The 19,352-nt window shown below is 43.4% G+C and overlaps 1 protein-coding gene across 1 annotated transcript in view; it reads left to right on the top strand.

Annotated features, from left to right (window-relative positions):
* Positions 1 to 19,352, top strand: part of LOC107106002 (contactin-4-like) — a gene marked incomplete at its 3' end in the record, with an annotated part of 340,090 nt that overhangs the window by 196,463 nt on the left and 124,275 nt on the right. The window contains exon 11 of the mRNA XM_015406077.1: positions 11,191 to 11,341. Within this exon, the coding sequence (XP_015261563.1) occupies positions 11,191 to 11,341 (151 nt within the window). The remainder of the gene's footprint in view (positions 1 to 11,190; positions 11,342 to 19,352) is intronic.

Genomic DNA, 19,352 nt, shown 5'->3' on the forward strand with positions numbered 1-19,352 from the left:
GGGACTCTGGATAAGGTTGCCAGGTCCAGGCTGGGAAACTCCTGGAGATTTGCGGGTGGAGCCTGGGGAGGACAGGGACCTCAGCGGGGTACAATGTCACAGAGTCCACCCTCCAAAGCATCCATTTTCTCCATGGGAAGTTATCTCTGTAGTCTGGAGATGAGCAGGAATTACAGGGGATCCCCAGGTCCCACCTGGAGGCTGGCATCCCTAGGCAGCACCCTCTGGGTGACTTGATACCACCTGATTTGTATGACTCAAGTAGGCCCAGCTGCTCGCTACTGTTCATCAGCAGCCACCCTATGAAAGCCGGTGCGGTGTATCAGTTAGAGCTTCAGATTAGGGTCTGCGAGACCCAGGTTCAGATCCCCATCTTGTGGTGGAAGCTGACTGGGTGATTTTGGACCAGTCACATACTTTCAGCCTAGCCAACCTCACAGGGTTGTTGTGCAGATAAAAAGGAGGAGAGAATAATGTAAGCTGCTTTGGTCCTGACTGTGGAGAAAGACTGTAACTTTCCTAGGTAGAGGCTGTGGGGGAGGGGTGTGGAGATGGAAAGACAGAGAAGCAGATAAAAGTAGGTTGGCTGTTGGGTGGGAAGGAAATTGTGTTGCCAACTCCAGGTTGGCAAATTCCTGGACATTTGAGGGGTGGAGCCTGGGGAGGGTGGGATTTGAGGAGGGGAGAAACTACAGACCAGTATAATGCCATAGACTCCACCCTCCAAACCATACATGGAGGAGAGAGAGAAAGAAAGGGGGGGCGGGCAGAAGGGAGAACGAGTGTGAGAGAGGTAGGGGGAAACAGGAGGAAGCAAAGGCGTGAGGAATAGGATAACCATCCCGCAAGTTTCTTGCGGGTCTCCACTTGTAAACACTGAATTTTGAATGTCAAAAATTCTCTTTACTTTCAGTTACCTAAACAGCTCTAAATATTACTTGCAATAAACACTGAATTTGGAATGTCAAAATTTCTCTTTTCTTTCAGTTCCCTCCAGCTCAGAGAAAAATATAGGCAGTGGGTCAGATCCATGGATGCAAAGATTGTGGTTCTTCCCACATTCTCCTCTGCTCTGACTCTGAGAAAGTTTATTCCTGAAGTTGTGGAACTTGAGTTGACTACTAGCCAGACAAATTGTAAGGCTGCAGTGGGGAGGGAAAGGTGAAGTCTCCTTTTCTATCTCCAGTCAGCAAAATTTATTTGCCTCACAGCTTTTAGAATATACAAGCTAGGCTTGTGTGAAACAGCTCATTATAATGCTTCATAAATTGTTGCCAGCATCACATCTTCATATCAAAATATAAAGCCACCTAAAAAGGCAGTGGTGGGAGAAAACTATTGCCTTCCTCCTTAGTATCTGCTCCATCTTCCGCAAAAACATTCTTTTGTTTACTTGTGCTGCAGTAAGAAGCCTTTTGTGTGTCATGAATATTGGAATCAATAAAGAAATTTCATTTTCAGAAAAGAGAATACAATTTGCAATTAGAGAGTACTGTTTTGGATAGCTTTCAAAGTGAATGTTCACTATTATCATTTTAATCTGTTCTAAAGACATTTGAAGTGTTTTCAGAACAGTTTCTCTGTATAGGCAGGCTGTCTTTTATCAATACAGACTTGGGGGGGGGGACGCAAATCACCCTGTCACAGTAATGGTTTGAACAAAGAACCGTGAACAAACTAAGATTCAGTGGCAAGACTTATTAACCATGTTGCATCATGTATTTTTTAAAAAAATCCAAATATAGCAGGTGATACTGTTTCAGACTATTTGGCAACTACTGTACAAATCTCCTTTACAATATATACAAATTACAACATAAAAGTAAGATCTTCAATTTTATTTTGCATCGGTCTTATGGGAGGACATGTAAAGGGCTTTACTGATCCCAGAGTTCTTGGATATGTTAGAATGGACTAATTTAACTAAAAACACTCCTATTTTTACATGCTGTGAGAAGAAATTTGGCCTTCTCTCTGTTTTTCATAATGATGAAGAAAGGCAGTTCCTTTGAATGCTGGTGCTAAGGAGCCAGTTTGGTGTAGTGGTTAAGAGCGTGTACTGTAATCTGGGAGAACCGGGTTTGATTTCCTCCACTCCTTCACATGCAGCTGCTGGTGTGACCTTGGGTCAGTCACAAGTTCTTTCAGAGCTGTTCTCTCAAGAGCAGTCCTTGAAAGAGCTCTCTCAGCCCCACCTACCTCACAGGGGGTGATTTCTCACAAGAGCTGCCTCACAGCACAGCGCCGTTTGCCTCGACACAAACGTGTCAATTTCACACCCGAAGCTCCGGGGCTGCAGTTTGACTTGGGGCTTCGCCCGATTTCCTCCGCAGTTTCGTGATCCTGGTTTTTGAGGATCATGAAACTGCGGAGGAAATCGGGCGAAGCCCCGAGTCAAATGCAGCCCCGGAGCTTCGGGTGTGAAATTGACATGTTTGTGTCGAGGCAAACGGCGCTGTGCTGCGAGGCAGCTCTCGTGAGAAATCACCCAGGGTGTCTGTAGTCGGGCGGGGAAGGGAATGGAAATTGTAAGCCGCTCTGAGACTCCTTCGGGTAGTGAAGGGTGGGGTATAAATCCAATCTCTTCTTTTTAAGAAGTCAGAGATGATGGGAGATCTGAGGTTGGGTCTTTCAGGGTTTGTTGCTGTTTTTTAAATGAAAATTACTTCTGTTAAGCAGGTCCTATTCAGACTGGGGCCACATCAGAAGAAGAGAATTGTATTAACCCTCCCAACTCACATGGTTTCACCAATTCAAATGCTCACACATATGGCGCTGAATTTTCCCCTCTAGAAAGGAAAAAGTACAAGTGAAGAGAGTGCCTTTTTCCTTTTTGGGACAGTTGTTTCCTTTTTCAGTATTAGTATGCCATATGTGTCTTCATTAGCAAGTGTGATGGAATCACTCCAGCTGCATATGAGGGGCAGCTTCAATAGCCAAAACCAGGCAAGGGTGGGGAAATTAAATCCAGTCTCATGTGTTATGGCCCCAGTCTGAATCAGGGGCCCACATAGCTCCCGTTTTCCTTTTTAAAGTACTGGGAAGTTACTGGGTATCTGAAGAAGTGAGCAGTGACTCACAGAAGCTCATACATTGCCACAAATTTTGTTAGTCGTTAAGGTGCTACTGGACTCTTTCTCTTTTCTACTGGGAAGATCCAGTCACAGATTTTTCACTTTATCTTGTTAGGTTCTAAGAGTTGGTTTTTTGTTTTTTGGGGGGAGGCGAGGTTAGTGGGTTGGTGAGAAGGCAAAGGGAAGCTGTATCCTCGAAAAACACCATTGCTTTTGGTATTGTGGGATTTCTAATTGGTCTGTGCTTCCCACTTGGTATGCAAGAAGCTAAGAAGAGTACTGTGAGGGAGGGACTGTGGCTCAGTGGTGGAGCATCTGCTTGTTATACAGAAGGTCCTAGGTTCAATCCCCGGCATCTCCAGTTAAAAGATCTGGCAGTAGCTGGTGTGAAAGAGCTGTGCCTAAGACCCTGGAGAGCTGCTGCCTGTCTGAGTAGACAGTACTGACTTCGATGGACCAAGGGTCTGATTCAGTATGAGGCAGTTTCATGTGTTGCACTGTGCCTGAATAGACTGGGATTTCTGCATCCCCACTACAAACAAACATTTAGTAAAAAATAGTTAACAAACCAGATACAAATCACCATTTATTGGGCAGCCTGCATTTAGACATCACACTAAACTTGAGTTTAATTAAACCATGGTGTAAAATGGTTCATTATGGTCCCGTTCACACGCGGCTATTTGGTCCGGGAGCGGGACAGTTCGGGGCCGGATCAAACCGGCGCGATCACACCACCACATCTGGGAAGCGTCTTGCTTCCGTGGCCGAACTGTCCCTTTCCCGGGATAAGCCGCGCCAAACTAAACCACCTATCTAGGTGGTTTAAAGGGAAGCGGCGCGGCAACCGGGGCGTTTTATCGCCGGCGCTTCCTTGCGCCGGCTCAACCCCGGCCTGGATCCGAACTGCGCATGCCCGGACATGCGCAGTTCGTCCGGCCCCCGGTTAGGGCTGTGTTTTCTCCCCGGCGTTTGATCGCGCCGGGGAGAAACGGCGGCGCGGCCGGGGGATCCATGGGATCCCGCCGCGCCGTGTCAACATTGGCGCGGCTTTTTAAAGCCGCGCCTTCAAGCGCCTTTTCCCCTGCGTGTGGCAGGGGCCTATGATACCTAAATGCAACCAAAATGTTCATATAATCTGGTATCAGTGATTTTCAGTGGAGCTAGTTCATGTATTCAGGTATAAGTTGTTAAGTGATGTCATATGTCCCTTTATTAGCAAAAGAGATAGAGTCACTTTAGCTACATCAATGCCGACATTAAGAACTAGACTACTTTCTGCCTATATGTGTGTTTGTCTTATGTTTTTTTTATTGTGAGATAGAAGTATGGTTTTTTGTGGTTTGTGCTAGTCTCCTTTGCTCTAGTGAGGTATAGTGATGAGGCTAAGATCTGGGAGACCTATGGAAGCTTGCTGGGTGACTCAGGACCCCTCTATTTTAGTCTAACACATGAAAGTGCCTTATACTGAATCAGACCACTGGTCCATCAAAATCGATATCGTCTACTCACACTGGCAGTGGCTCTCCAGGGTATCAGGTAGAGGTCTTTCACATCACCCACAATCCAGTCCTCCGAACTGGAGATGCCAGGGCTTGAACCTGGTACCTTCTGCATGTCAAGCAGAGGTTTTACCTCTGAGCCAAGGTTCCTACCATCTCTCAGCTCAAACCAGTTCAATGCATCATTATCAACCTACAACTTATGCTTGCCAATGTTACTACCCTCTCACAGGCACTGGGAGGCAAACCTTTTCTTGCCCACAGACAGCCTCCTAACCTTAAACAGCTTTTCACCCACAGCAATACCCTTCCTAGCATAGATATGGACTCTGGGACCAGAGCCTTCAACAAACGAAGATGCCAGCTCTGTCCCCATATTGATGACACGATCACCAGGCGTAACAAAGCCAGACATACCATCTCAAGTTCATTCACTTGTTCATCTTCTAACTTTATGATTGCAGTCTTCAAATATTTGAAGGGCTGTCATGTAGAAGATGGAGCAGATCTATTCTCTCTTGTTCTGGATTGCAAGACTAGATCTAATGGGTGGAAATTACAAGGGAGTCGATACCGGCTAAATATCAGGAGAAACTTCCTAACTGTAAGAGTGGTTGAGCAGTGGAACAGACTGCCTCGGGAGGTGGTGGATGCTCCTTCCCTGGACATTTTCAAACGGAGGCTGGACGACCATCTTTTGAGTATGTTGTAGGACTATATTTTGGCTATGCTCCTGCAGAGTGCAAGGGGTTGGACTAAATGACCTGCAAGGTCCCTTCCAACTCGAACATTCTATGATTCTATGATATATGCCATCAAATGTCATCGGACAAACAGGTCAGCCCCTACACAAAAGAATAAATGGACTTAAAGTCAACACTAAAAACCATAATTCAAACACCAGTGGGAGAACACTTTAATCTTCCAGGTCATTCAATTGCTGAGCTAAGAGTGGCAGTTCTCAAACAGAAGCTTCAAAGGGAGATTACAACCTGAGATTGCTAAACCTGAGTTCATTCACAAGTTCAGAACAATGGACCCTCCATGGGGCTGGATAGGGACACAGGATTCTTATCTTATTACAGATGCTGTTTTTTTGTCCCAAGCATTTCCCCTCTGCTCTAATCAAGCTGATTACTATGTACATTGTACCTCTGCATCTTGAATTCCTTCTTTGCAACACCCCTCCTGACTAGGGTATAAGGACTCGGATCTTCATTCCTGCCTGTATCTGATAAAGGGAACATTGACTCTCGAAAGCTCATATCCACAAAATATCGTGGGTCTCTAAGGAGCTTCTGGAATCTAGCTGTTCTACTGCAGACCGTGCTCCCTCCTTGGACTTCCTCTCCATGGATCCTGAGCACTGACCTTTCCTGATGCTGATTCTGCAATACTCTACAACTTGTGGCACTCTGTCTTGACTTCATACACTTCTATCCTGCCCAACGCGTTACATACCTCAACATCTGACATACTGCCTTCTTGCAAGATTCTTACATCAGTTTTTGTTCTTTATCTGAACTCGGTACTGGCTAAAGATAGCAGTCTTTCCTGAACTACTGTTCAAAACATGTAGGAAAAATCCACATGACAAGTATGCTCAGTCCGGCACCTGCATCTGTAGCTGTATTGGGAACAGGCATCTTTCTCATGCTCTTATCATTGTTTTTCTTATCTATCAGTGACAGTTCTGCCTTCACTTTTGCTGCAGAAATTCCTCTTGCTTTTTTCTTTGAGTATTGTCATAATCAAAGAGCAAGAATGCAGAAACCATGTTCGCTTTTGGCATTAGGTTTGCCGGTAGAAATTCCCCTTAGCCATGCATAACTTTTTTGTAAAAATAGCTTTGTGATGACCTTTCTGCCCTCCACCCATCTATCACATGTATATGAATAAGTGACTGAAAGAAAGAGAGCTAGATGGCTTTGGTTCTCTATTTTAGCATAGAGAGAATGAATATACAATTCTGATCCTTGGGTTGTGCCCTCACCTGGCACTGGAGCTGAAACCAAAGCCACACAGAGCAATGAGTCTGTCAGTAAAATCAAGGGTTTGTATCTATGAGGAAGTATCGTGGCCCTAAAAGTGAATTTATAAGGAAGTTACCGCAGTGCTCATTTGTGCTGTTCCAGAAGTGACCTTTTTAAAGACTGACTGCTTTTAAAAACTAAAATCAGTAGTGGACCTGCTGTCTCTACCTTCTTAACAACAAAGGCTTAAATCTGCCAAAATTTATGGCTGTTATTTTCCATATGAAGTGTTGTCATTGAGAACCATACTGAACATTCTCTCTACAACCTCTGCCCATGTCCTGTACTACTGCTTTTCTTCAGGGTCTGAACCATTAGGTTAGCTTTGCAAGCTTTCAAATACCTAGGATGCCCAAAGAGAAGCAAGATATTCTGCTGACCCATATTCTCTCTAAGCTATGGAGTCTTGTGAGCAAAAATTCTACTTTGTGAGCTACTGGCATTAAAGTTGTGAGTGAGCAATTCGGCTACTGCATAAATTAGTTTGCTCTGGAGCCATCCTTCCTGAGCTGAGACAAAAATGTGTGAGCCGGAGGCTAAAAAACTGTGAGCTAGCTCACACTAACTCAGCTTAGAGGGAACACTGCTGCTGACATTTTTCTTTTGATTAAAAATTGTGTATTTCCCATCTCAGCTGAAAGAAGCTTGTTCTACAAACAGTAGAGGATGGAAAGAGATGGTCTAAAGTGGTGATTTTCAACTGTTAACTGGGTTTGGCATACACTTTGAAAAGATCAAGGCCCATGTTGGATGCAGTCACCATGCTACGTCCACAAAGAGGAAGCTCTGAAGCACTGATTCCTACCCTTTCTCTGCCAACATATGGTTTCTTCCCAAGAGGGATGATAAGCTCTAGGATTTTTAATGCAGTCCACACTACACCTGACAGGTATCACCAAAGTATCATGGTTGTCCAGCAAGCTTGGTTCCCTCCCTGAACCGTAGCTGAATAAGTGAAAGGGAAATGAAGGATGAATGTGACTGGAAAATAAAGTGAATTGTGTATCCTGAAGATGTCTGTCTTTTGTTGTGTTTGGAACGGACTGAAAAAATATACGCATGTCCTTTTCAGAGTAATCAAATGATTTAATTTAAATCCAGAACAAAATTTAGTTTCAGTATCACATTTTGGGAAGCACTGGTCCAAAGTATCCCTGTAGTTTTGCAGATCACGTTACTGTAACTAAGAGCTGATTCCATGACTAATCTAGTCTTAATCGAAACAGGCTCACAACCGGATTTCTTTTTCCTCAGAGGGCAAAGAGTTTCAGCCAAGTTTTAGGTCTTCTTTGTTGTAGCTACAACAGCAAAGGGAACTGCACTTTCTTGCTGCAGCAAGTTGCTACAATGCCAAGAGACTTTAAAATGAACATGGAATGAATAGTCCTAAATGTATTGGAAATTAAACATGAAGCTGATGCTTGGCTGTCCAGTGAATACTGTGGGGAAGAAGGCTGCTATAATTAGAAGTCTTTAATTAGAGCACACACATCCAGTAATATACTCTGCTTCACTTTGAATTGAGTAGCTATATTCTGTACTATGAAATACTGGCATCTGCCTTTTGCTGATAATGTGTAGCGCAGGCAGGAAAATGGCTTCATTACCATTTTTTCTATGTTTACGTTCCCCTGTTCCATTGTTCAGAAGCTTCATGTTTGCTTCTTCATATTCAGTCACCCACCATGCAGTCCTGTGATAGTTAGGCAGTATGTTGACAACGTGAACAAGTAAAGCTGATGAGAAACAATCTGATCTGATGTTTTACAGCTAGCTGGTTAAGTTCTGTTACAGCTTTCTTTGATCACATCCAAGTATGGCTGGCCTTGGTGAGATTTTTTCACCCATCATGTTTGCCACCATAGCCTTTCAGGCCTAGTATGTAAACTCTGTATCCCCTTCCCCATTCCTCCATTCATGCCAGCTGGCTGTTCGTTTGAGGGAAGGCATGGGTGGCTTAGACCTGGATGGCCCAGGCTAGCCTGATCTCGTCAGGTCTTAGAAGATAATAAACAGGGTCAGCCCTGGTTAGTTCTTGGATGGGAGACCGCCAGGGAAGTCCAGGGTTGCTATGCAGAGGCAGGCAATGGCAGAACCACCTCTGTTCATCTCTTGCCTTGAAAACCCTGTGCTGTCACCATAGGTCAGCTGTGACTGGACAGCACTTTCCATGACCACCTTTCATTATCTGGTCCCTTCAATGCCTCTGAATGAGCCCTATCATCCATATCTTGATAGGAGACCATGCCATCGTTCCCTCCCAACACCTGTGCAGTGAATATGTTTCCGTTCAGTTGCCTACCCTTTCTTTGCCCTAATCTAACATCAGGTCCTTAGTCCTTCATTAGTCCTGTACCAAGATGACATGGGAAATAGAAAACCCTTTCTGGGTGCTCAGCAATGCTTCCTCTAAGCCATAGAGTCTTGTGAACAAAAATTATACTTTGTGATCTACTGGCATTAAAGTTGTGAGCGAGCGATTTGGCTACTGCATAAATTAGTTTGCTCTGGAGCCATCCTTCCTGTGTTAAGACAAAAAACTGTGAGCTAGCTCACACTAACTCAGCTGAGAGGGAACAATGGTGCTAATGCATTATAAGTGCTGTCTACAAACTTCTTCGATAACTGCTGAGCTATGGTTGTTCCGTTGTGAGGCTAACTCAGGCATGCAGGTGATTAGTGGCAGGATATATATATGCTGGGTGGGTGTGAAAGGAGTGGCATGAGGGAATAGGCAGATAGGCCCAAGAATATATAGATTGGGTCACCCAATTTTATCTAATGGACATATTGTCAGGACACAGGGAAGATGGAAAACACTTCATACAAGGAGTAGTACAGAGTTTTGAACTGGGCTGCCATCAATATGCCGATGACACCCCACTATTTCTGCTAATGGGGACTGGCCAGATACCGTTCGTGGGAACTTAGCTGAGGATTTGGAGGCTGTGGTGAGATGGCTAAAGCAGAGTTGACTGAAACAGAATCCAGGAAAGATAGAGGCTCTGTGGCTGGGGCGGGGAGCCTCAATTAAGTTGCCAGCTCCCAACTTTTGAGAGTGTGCCTCTGTCACCAGCACAGATCCTGGGCATGACTTTGGATTCTTCCCTATCTATGTAAGCTCAGGTTGTGAAGGTTGCCAACCTGGCATTCCTCCAACTTCGCCACGTTAGGCAGCTGGCTCCCTCCCTGTCTCACCCCAACCTAGCCACAGTTATCCATGCAATAGTCACCTTCAGGCTGGACTACTGTAATTCACTCTATGCGAGCCGGCCCTTGCGCCTGACCTGGAAGCTCCAGATGGTCCAAAATGCAGCCACACGAGTCCTTACTGGGATCCCTCAGACAGCACACATTCAAGCCAGTGCTGTGTGAGCTGCACTGGTTTCCAGTGGAGCACCGGATCAGGTTCAGGGTTCTGGTTTTGACCTTTAAGGCCCTCAGCGGTCTGGGACCTACGTATCTTTGGGACCACCTCTCCCAGTATGCCCTTGGAAGAGCGACTCAGGAAATAAGAACTTCCTGGTGGTTCCTGGCCCAAGAGAAATCCGGTTGTCCTCAACTGGTGGAACGCTCTGCCAGAAGACATCCATGCCCTGCAGCAGTTGTGACCGTTCTGCAAGGCATGCAAGGCCTTCAGTTGAGGACAGCGACAAGGCATCCTTTGGCACTCTCATGTAATCCCCCATCCCTTGTAACCCCTCCTCCCAGGGAGGCTGGGGAGCTGGGATTTTTTCTGCCATCTCCTATATTGTTTGTATGCTGTTTTTATCAATTGGAATTTTTTGGGCTGTTTTAACTTACTTTTAAACTGAGATTTGTATATTATTTTGTTGTAAGCCACCCTGAGCCCCACTTGTAGGGAAGAACAGCCTAGTAAATCCAGTTTAGTAAATAAATAAATAAAAATAACTAATTAACTTGTGAAAATTATACGCAGGACCTATGGAGTTGAATCCAGCCTGCAGTTTCCTCTGAAAATCCTCTCTGAAGGTCAGCAGACCCTTTCAAACAAAACATGCTGCAGTGTGGGGTGGTGCATCAATTAGGGGAAATTCAGGAAAAATTGCTTCCTTGCCCTCTTCTCTGCTGATATTATCTACCAGTGGAAGAGTGAGGAGGAGATGATGTTCCTCTCCCCCCCCATTGCTGCAGCTATTGTGGCCCATTTTGTTTGCAAAGCTCTCCCAGCCCTGAGAAGAGAACTTTCAAAACAAGCATCAGGCTGCTCTGGAAATTTCCGAGACAAGAGATGAGAGCAAATCTGTCCATATCCCAGCTGAAGGTACTACTCAGCACCACACTGGGGATCACTGAGTTTTATATGGAAAACTTCATAAAACTCTAGAGGTGTTATTTGTTTTCAGTATCATTGAAATCATAGTGTACAAGAGCTATGGTATTATTTTGGTTTTGTTCATTAAGAACTTCTGGTCTCATCACTGTAGAGGTTCTGTAAAGGACAATTGTGTGTACTCAGTATGATCAAGAGAGAGAACACAAATAAGTATTCAACAGTTTTTTAAAACAGTTTGTGATGGCTGTGGTTGATTCTAAGCCTTCTTCCATGTTGTCTTTCAGCTGTGGGTCCAGATTTTTCCAAAAACTTCTTGAAAAGATTAACTCTTGTAAAAGTTGGTGGTGAAGTAACCATCGAGTGTAAGCCTAAAGCTTCTCCAAGACCCACCTTTACTTGGAAGAAAGGAAAAGAGATCCTAAGAGAAAATGAGAGGTAATAGCCAAAAATAACTATTGGTTTTCAATGCTGAAGTTATTAATACTTTCCATGAAAACTGCTTGAAAATAAATGTGAAAAGAGCAAGTGTTCAGCCTCGGCAAAGGAAGCCAATATTGATTCCTGCAGTCGCTACGCTCAGTTACATTACCCTGCCCTTTCTAGTATTTTAAAGAGCAGTACTTGCGTTCTGAATGGCTTTAAAAGAGCAGTTATCAAAAGCCTCTTCCCAGGGGAGCTTAGAAGCTATTGTTGGTTTCTTATTTTTGGCAATTTCTTTTGGTGTCCTGTTAAACAGAAGTGATTTAGGGATCAGCTGGTCAATTTTAATGCTGTTTTGGAGAGAGTTCTTTCAAACTGGTCAAAGTGTGTGTGTGTTGTATGTGTGTGTGTGTGTAGAGTAAGTCCCCTAATGTAGTTCGACTAAGCAGGCAGACAGCTGGAATATTTTGAAGTACTTTCAACATGGTTTCTAGGTGTTGTACGCACAGTTTATGAAACACTGTTATGCACTCAGCACTCTGACTTAGTAGGCTAATCTTACTGGACTCAGTTAGCACCTCTGACATACATAGATATACAGATATGTTAAGTGCTATTGATGATTGTAATCACAGTAACTGAAATCAATCATAAACATATATTCAGATATTCACTTTGGTTCATTGCTTAAATGCATGCTGGGGGGAAAGGCCAAATGCTGACAGGCAGTTATACTGCTTGTGACCTTGCTTGTTCTGGCCAATGATAACTGCACATGTTCCTGATGTCAGTTAGCCTACGTTAGATGAAGAACACATAGCACTATGTACCCATTAGATACTTTTAGAACTTCATAGCCTAGGAAGAAGGAGGCCCATTGTTTAACTAAAGGAGATACACTTTCGCTTGAGAAAGTCCAATCTACAGGTCCTGGCCCAATCAGAAAGGTGTGACGGATATATGACAAAGTTTGATGGAACCAATAATTATGATTTATTTCTAAGCGTCCTATGGAGTATAAAATCTTATGTCTACCATTGTAACCTTAGGGGAGAGCTGTGGGTATTCAAGGGTTCAAAACCTTGTTGTACCTGTGCTCCCCTCCTTTATTAATAAAGTTCTAGTTTTGATTCTACTGTACAGGATTGTGCCGAGTGTTCTCTCAAATTGGGCTAGGGAAGCACAAAGGTATGCACCTGTGCCTTTTGGTCATACAGAGAGATGACAATATTAATGCTGGTGTGTTGTCTCATAATCTGCATTATAAACAGCCCTAAATGGTCTGGGACCAATGTACCTATGGGACCACCTCTCCTGGTATACCCCCCAGAAAGCATTATGCTCTAGTGAGAAGAACTTTCTGGTGATCCCTGGCCTGAAAGATATCCGGCTGTTCCTGACCAGAGCCAAGGTCTTTTCAGCCCTATCACCAGCCTGGTGGAACTCTCTGCCTAATGACATCCACACTCTCCAGGACTTCGTGCAGTTCCGTGGGGTCTGTAAGACACAGACACTCCACCAGGCCTATGATTGAGGACAGCAACGGTCTGTCACTGAGCCTGGCCCTTCCATCGTCCCTCTCTCCCCCATGGGGTAAAGACGGAAATTGGTTCTTAAGCACCATTTGAATAGTCCTAGAGTGATTTATTGTTTTAATAATTGTAGCTGATCTTAAATGTATTTATTGAATTTCATTTACTGAACTGTTGTTCTCCACCCTGAGCCCTATGTATAGGGGAGGGCAGTCAATAAACCAAATAAATAAATAAATAAATAATTCTTTCAGGGTTTCAGAGCAAAACGTTGGAAAACTGGAAGTTTTACATCAATTGCTCTGCACAATGGAATATTAAAACCTTACGATTTTTTTTTAAAAAGAGCAGAATAATATCAGTATTCTGATACCACAGTTGTTCACATGTGCTTAGCAAACTGTGCATTACAAGGCTAGTCATAGTTACCATTTAAGACTCTGGAATCCTCCAGGTTTACCCCCCCTTCCCCCCAAAAATGAATGGGTAATGGGTAACCCACCCTCCCCGATTTAGTTTAAAAAAAAATTGCCTACCAGTGCCATTGTGGTTCCTCCATTCCATTGCCATTAATCTGTATACCCTGTTGAGGGAACTTAATAGCTGAACAGTTTAGTGAGTATTTCAATGAACTATTTAGTAACTGCTGTTCTTACAGGGCAGTCTGGTTGATTTAGATAAGCCTGAAGCTGATCAAGAAAACTGATATTGATGGAATGCAGTTTGCCTCTGTCAAACAGGAAAAATTGACAGAGAAATATTAAGGAGAGGAAAAGACAGAATAGCAAGGTTTAAAGACTCCTTTCCTATCCATTCCTTATGTTGCTGCCTTTTCTGGCAGAAGTGTCACTGTCAAATTCCCATCTGGAAAAAGACGTGGAAGTCCTCAGTAATGCTTAAAAATCTTTAAGTGCTTAAAGTCCATTCATCAAATTTTCAAGATGATTTCCTGAATGAACACTTCAGTCAAAGTTGCCAAGGTCCCTTGCTGAAAATAATCCTTCAGAAAGGAACATGCTCAGGTAGACTAATCCTACATATGTTTACTTGAAAGGAAGTCCCTCTGATGGAGGAAGACTTACTGTCAAGGAAGTGTGTGTGAGGATTTCTCCCTTAGAAATGTTCAGAATTTGGCTGTGTAACTGATTTTTTTTTTTCATGGAAAGCTTTTTTGGAAATATGCAACAGAATGTCATTATTTGGAATGAATATTGAGAGAAGGCAATAATGTGAATCTTATTGTGCTGCTGGGAATCTTCCTCTGGAGGCTCCACAGATGGTGAAGCAGTACCAAGTGTGATGTTTAGATGCCTGCCCAGAAGGCAGAGGCTTTCCTGAAAAAGGAATTTTATTTCTTCAGGTTTTCTGTTCTTCTCATGAAGCAGAGTTAACTGTGTACTGCACCCTTAATGAATAACCCGCCCTGAAGGTATCTCTTACTGGTTGTTTGAAAGCTATACAATTGCATTATTAGAAATTTTGCCCTGGGGTACAATTACGTTATTGCAGTCATTAAAGGTACTTCATCTCCATAATAATGGAAATCCTCTCTTGGAGGCATAACTTCATCAAAGTAAGGCTCAGAAGCCTCACTCCAGAAGGTACATTATGTGTTGCCATAAAATAGATGTAGATATATTATATATTACAAATTCAGCTCTGGAAATAAAGAGTGGTAGATCCAGAGTTCATTATCAGTTTCTGTGATTCCATGAATATAAATGTCCAGTATTTGCTTCAAGAGCATATTTTCTCATATATAATACAGTTATTCAGACATACTGGATCCCTCTTCTTTAAACCACAGCAATGCTCTAAAGTCCTGCTTGCAGGAGAAATACCAACTGAGAACTCATTTAGAATAATTTTTTGTAGTCCTACGAGCTGGTTAACCTGTAACTTTAACTGTTGTTGAAAAAATTAGGGTCCTTCTAATGCTCTCTCGAAAGAGAAATTCTGAGAGCTTCCTGTTATATATGGCAGGAACAAAAAGAAAACTGGGATTCGATTTTTAAAAAAATTGAATGATATTGATTTATATAATTTTTTTAGGGCTATAGTGTAAACTGCCTTGGGATATTAAGGTAGAGCAGGATATGAATGTTTTTATACAAAATAAAAACCACTGGTGTTCACATATCAACAAATAAGTATTTTTCCTTGTTGGAAAAATTCAATGTGTAAAACAGCAAATATAATTCACATTCTGGAATCTGAAATTATAAATATGAGTTAGATTAATGTCTCCATTGTGGAGTGCAAGTCATCCAGAGTGACTTTCAGAATTTTGTTTTGTGCTGCCAGGTGTGATGGACTGCACTTTTTAAAAAGAATTAGAAGTTGTGTATCAACAAATAATGGACTGTGAAGGGTTAATTCTTCACAGAAACAGAGAGCCTTGAGTGACGGTTGCTCCAGGCAATCTGATTAGTTAGCATTAGCTAACTGCCTTAACTGAGAATAACTGACAGAAAAAGGGTTTAGTGCTGACAGAGTCGGATTTCTACCTTGACTGAACACAGTCTGAATTCAGCATTAGCTGAGAGCAGTTTGAGCACAGACAGAGAAATGGGGACATGTTTGGCAAGGGATTTTGGATAGTAAAGAAGACTTCCGTTCAGTCAGAACAAAGTTCGAGTCCGGTGGCATCTTTAAGACCAACAAAGCTTTATTCAAGGTGTGAAGAGATGCATTTTTTTGGAGGTTTGAAATGAGCAAAACCTTCACTCTGAAGTTTAAAAGTGTTCTCTCTCTCTCTCTCTCTCCTCTCTCTCTCTCTCTCTCTCTCTCTCTCTCTCTCTCTCTGCATTTTACACATTTCTTTTGAATCACTCGGTCTGGTGCTGTGCTAAAATTATGCTTGTGAACATTTTCTTTTAAATAAATACTTTATAACTGGTGCTGATGAATGAATTGTCCAGGCAGTGTGTGTGTGTGGGAGGGACTTCTGCAGCCCTGAAAACACGAACAGTGACCCTCCAAAGCTTGATAGGCAGCTCTGGCTGCCAACCAGAAAGCTCCCATTCTGCTCTAAGCCTCTAGCTTGCAGGAAGTCCATTCGATACACTCTTGAACCTGTGACTGCTATTAGTTCCCCAGAGAGTACTTTCCTGGGGGCACCTGCTTTGCGGGGCCCCTACTTGGCTCCCCCAAAGCCAATCTGCACACAACTTGGAGAACGAATAGAGGGGCATCCCAGGAAGGTCAGCTGTGAGGTGGATGCCTCTAGCTTGCAGGGGGACCATTCGACATACTCCTTCCCCTTTTGTACATTGAACCCTAAGATCGCCCCCTCAAAAGCCAATCTGCACACAATTTGGAGGGCAGGTAGAGGGGCATTGCAGGGAGGTTGGCTGCAAGTTGGATGCCTCTAGCCCTCGGGGGCCTGTTCTACTGTGCCACAAACCTCAGGAACCACAGAGAGATTTGTTAAATTGGAAGGTTTGTGGGGGTTCATGCTTTGTGAGACTCCACGAACCTCCATTTTCCCAGTTCATACCTACCCCTAGTCCTGACCCTCCCAGTGGACAATTCTTTACAAAGATCAAGTGGTGGTGGCAGGTTACCCAAGAGAGAAAGAAAAGCCTCTCCAGGTCTTGAGAATAACTTTGGAGGGAAGGGTAGAAAAGGGCCTGCAGGCCAGAGCGGGACCCATTCCACCACACAAGGTATAAACCTTTGTGTGCACACACTTCTTCAGATACATTGAAATGGAAGTTACTAGTCCATATATATAGGTAGAGGGTGAGCAGCAAATTAGCATACAGCATAATAAAGCTGTTTAACAGATGCAAGGACCAACCTGGAATACAAGCTTAGTTTATATGGTTACCATTTGTTTGGGTTTAATTCCAGGGGGGGAACATAGTGAAGGAAATAAATATACCAAAATTGGAGACTGATGGACGGATGTACCCTTCCTAACTGTGTAATGCTGAGAGTAAAACTGAGACCATATTATGCTCCATCCATCTCCTCTCAAGCATGAAAGCAACAGTTTACTCTCAATGAATCAATCTATGCACTACTGAACAGATACTTGACAGACACATAGACACCACCTTATACCAGAAATGTAGTGATCTACAAACATATCTACATGCATCCAGCTACCTTCCTAAACATACCAAACAATCTATTGTCTACAACATGATCATTGGACATAACATCAATTTATATCCTTATATCTGTATTTTCATCAATCCCCCAGAAGGGCTATACATCCTCTTTATTTTATTTCTTATTTGGAATACTATCAATTGTAACGTAATTAGTAGTAGAATGTAATGTAATTTGGAATGGTAGATTGGAATGTATTTCTCTTGTCTGGAGACAGAGGAGATACACTGCACAGCCAATCACCCCACCTCAAAGAGGAGGATGCTAAACAGTTGCTTCCATGCTTGAGTGGAGACAGATGGAACATAATAGGGTCTCAGTTAAGCAAACATACATGAGGTGGCTGTCTAGCATCTACTTACAGTTACTTACCTCCATGCTCTGTTATCAGAAGAGCTATGGAGCTATGTTTACACACACCCAAAAAATGTGCATGAAGGCAGTGTGGTAATTTTGTGAGTTTCTCCTCAAGCGGCAGCTCCTGTGTTGCATCCCGTTCAGTTCTTTAGGATTCCTGACCCCGAGGCAGCTTTTCAGGGAGCACCACAATGAAAAGGAAACAGGGAAAGCTCATTTCATCAACGATTCATAGAGTCCAGCCCATTATAAATAAATAATTGGGGACACAAATTCCTATCAACTCCATCAAGTGTGCCAAATCTCTGCCCTTTCTATCAGAGGTAGACCTTGACACTGGCACCCAGGCTGGCTTTTATAGCCTGTGGCAATATGTTCTGTTTGGATTTGTTCTTGAACGTTGGTTGTAGAGTTACAGTGAAATTCTAAGCAGAGTTCTCAATAGATCTAATTCACACAATGGCCCCATCTCTGGATACTTAAATACAGAGATTGAGGCCATGGACAGACAAGACAGATCTTCCTACAAACCAGAGAAAGGACCCAGGTATGCAGGCAAATCAAAAATCTAAAAAAAAAGGGGGGGAGTTAAAACTACCCCAAATGAAGCAGCACCTGTAGCTTTAAGAAACTGATGTCCTTAGTGCCCATTACAACCATGGTGGCAACCAAAATGATATTGCCGAACTTCCTGTCTTGGCTTCTGTCAGTAAAAGGCAGGGGAGGGGTCAGTGCCATTTCCAGAGCTGTTTTGGCCTTTGAGGGAAGACTCATCAGAGCAGCCATAACAGCAATCACCAAGCAGCTTCTTACTGTGTGACTTGCATGACTTACCCAGGCTAGCCTGCTTGCTACTATTCAACAGTATCCATTCCACACAATCCAGCATAACATAGCAGTTAAGAGTCTCAAATAAAGATCCGGGAGACCCAGGTTTGAATCACCAGTCTACTGTGGAAGCTCACTGGGTAACTTTGGACCAGTCACACACTCAGCCTAACCTACCTCAGAGGGTAAAATGAAAGAGAGAAGAAGAATGTAAGCAGTTTTGGGTCCCCATTGAGGAGAAAAGTGGGGTATAAATGAAATAAATAAACACTAAATATAGGGGAGGATTGGGGGTAGTTAAAAGGTAGGTTGGTTGGTGAGTGGAAAGAGGAGACGGAAATGGGGAATGCTGAGGATATGGGGGCTGCCAAAAGGACAGAAGTATCACGAGTAGGGATATACAGGGGAATGTAAGGTGTTCCCCATTAACTCCTGAGCCTGGCCCGGTAGCTGGCACCATGCAACTGGGCCCGGCACAACAGCTGCCACTGCACAACAGGGCCATAGTTTTCCCAGGTATAAGTTGCTGGGAGAGGGAATGATGGAAAGCTAAGGACAGAAGGGCAGATCAAGGTATGTTGAGTGGTGGGTGGGAAGAAAGAAGGCAGCAGGAAAATGGACAGCCTATTGGTGATTTCTGGAAAGGGAAAGAGGAACTAGTAAGGGAGTGGAAAATGAGATCCCCCCTCCCCAAAATCCTTACAGAGGTTCCCTATTTGTACCTTCTATACCCATTGATATCAATAAGCTTCAAAGGTTGTGGCTTGGCTTAGGACTGCACTTTTACTGTCATGATGTGAGCTCGTCAGAGTCCCATTTGTCTATATCGTCTTCTTATAATTCATAGTTCTTGGTGCAGATTTTATAGCTTTGAGATCTCTTTTTATTTATTTCATTCTGTACAGTCAAAAGATGCTTCTCAGTCATGCCCTCTACTGTTACCTGAGGACACCAGTTGGTGTTGTTCTCAGAGTGATGAATTCCAATAATGTATAGAAAAATCTCTCCCTATATATAATTGAATAGTGGGTGCCAAAGTTCTAAAATGCCCGCCTTTAGTGTTAGGCCGGAAAAACTGCCACTCAGAAGACACTGGCTGAGTTGACTGGCTGCTTTGTGCAGTCCCGCCCAGCATTCCAAGGTCATTTGCATATGGAAGCTGATTGGACCACACTCCATTCCACACCTCA

The sequence above is a fragment of the Gekko japonicus genome, unplaced genomic scaffold (assembly GCF_001447785.1).
Source record: "Gekko japonicus isolate JY-2015 unplaced genomic scaffold, Gekko_japonicus_V1.1 scaffold608, whole genome shotgun sequence".
Lineage (NCBI taxonomy): Eukaryota > Metazoa > Chordata > Lepidosauria > Squamata > Gekkonidae > Gekko > Gekko japonicus.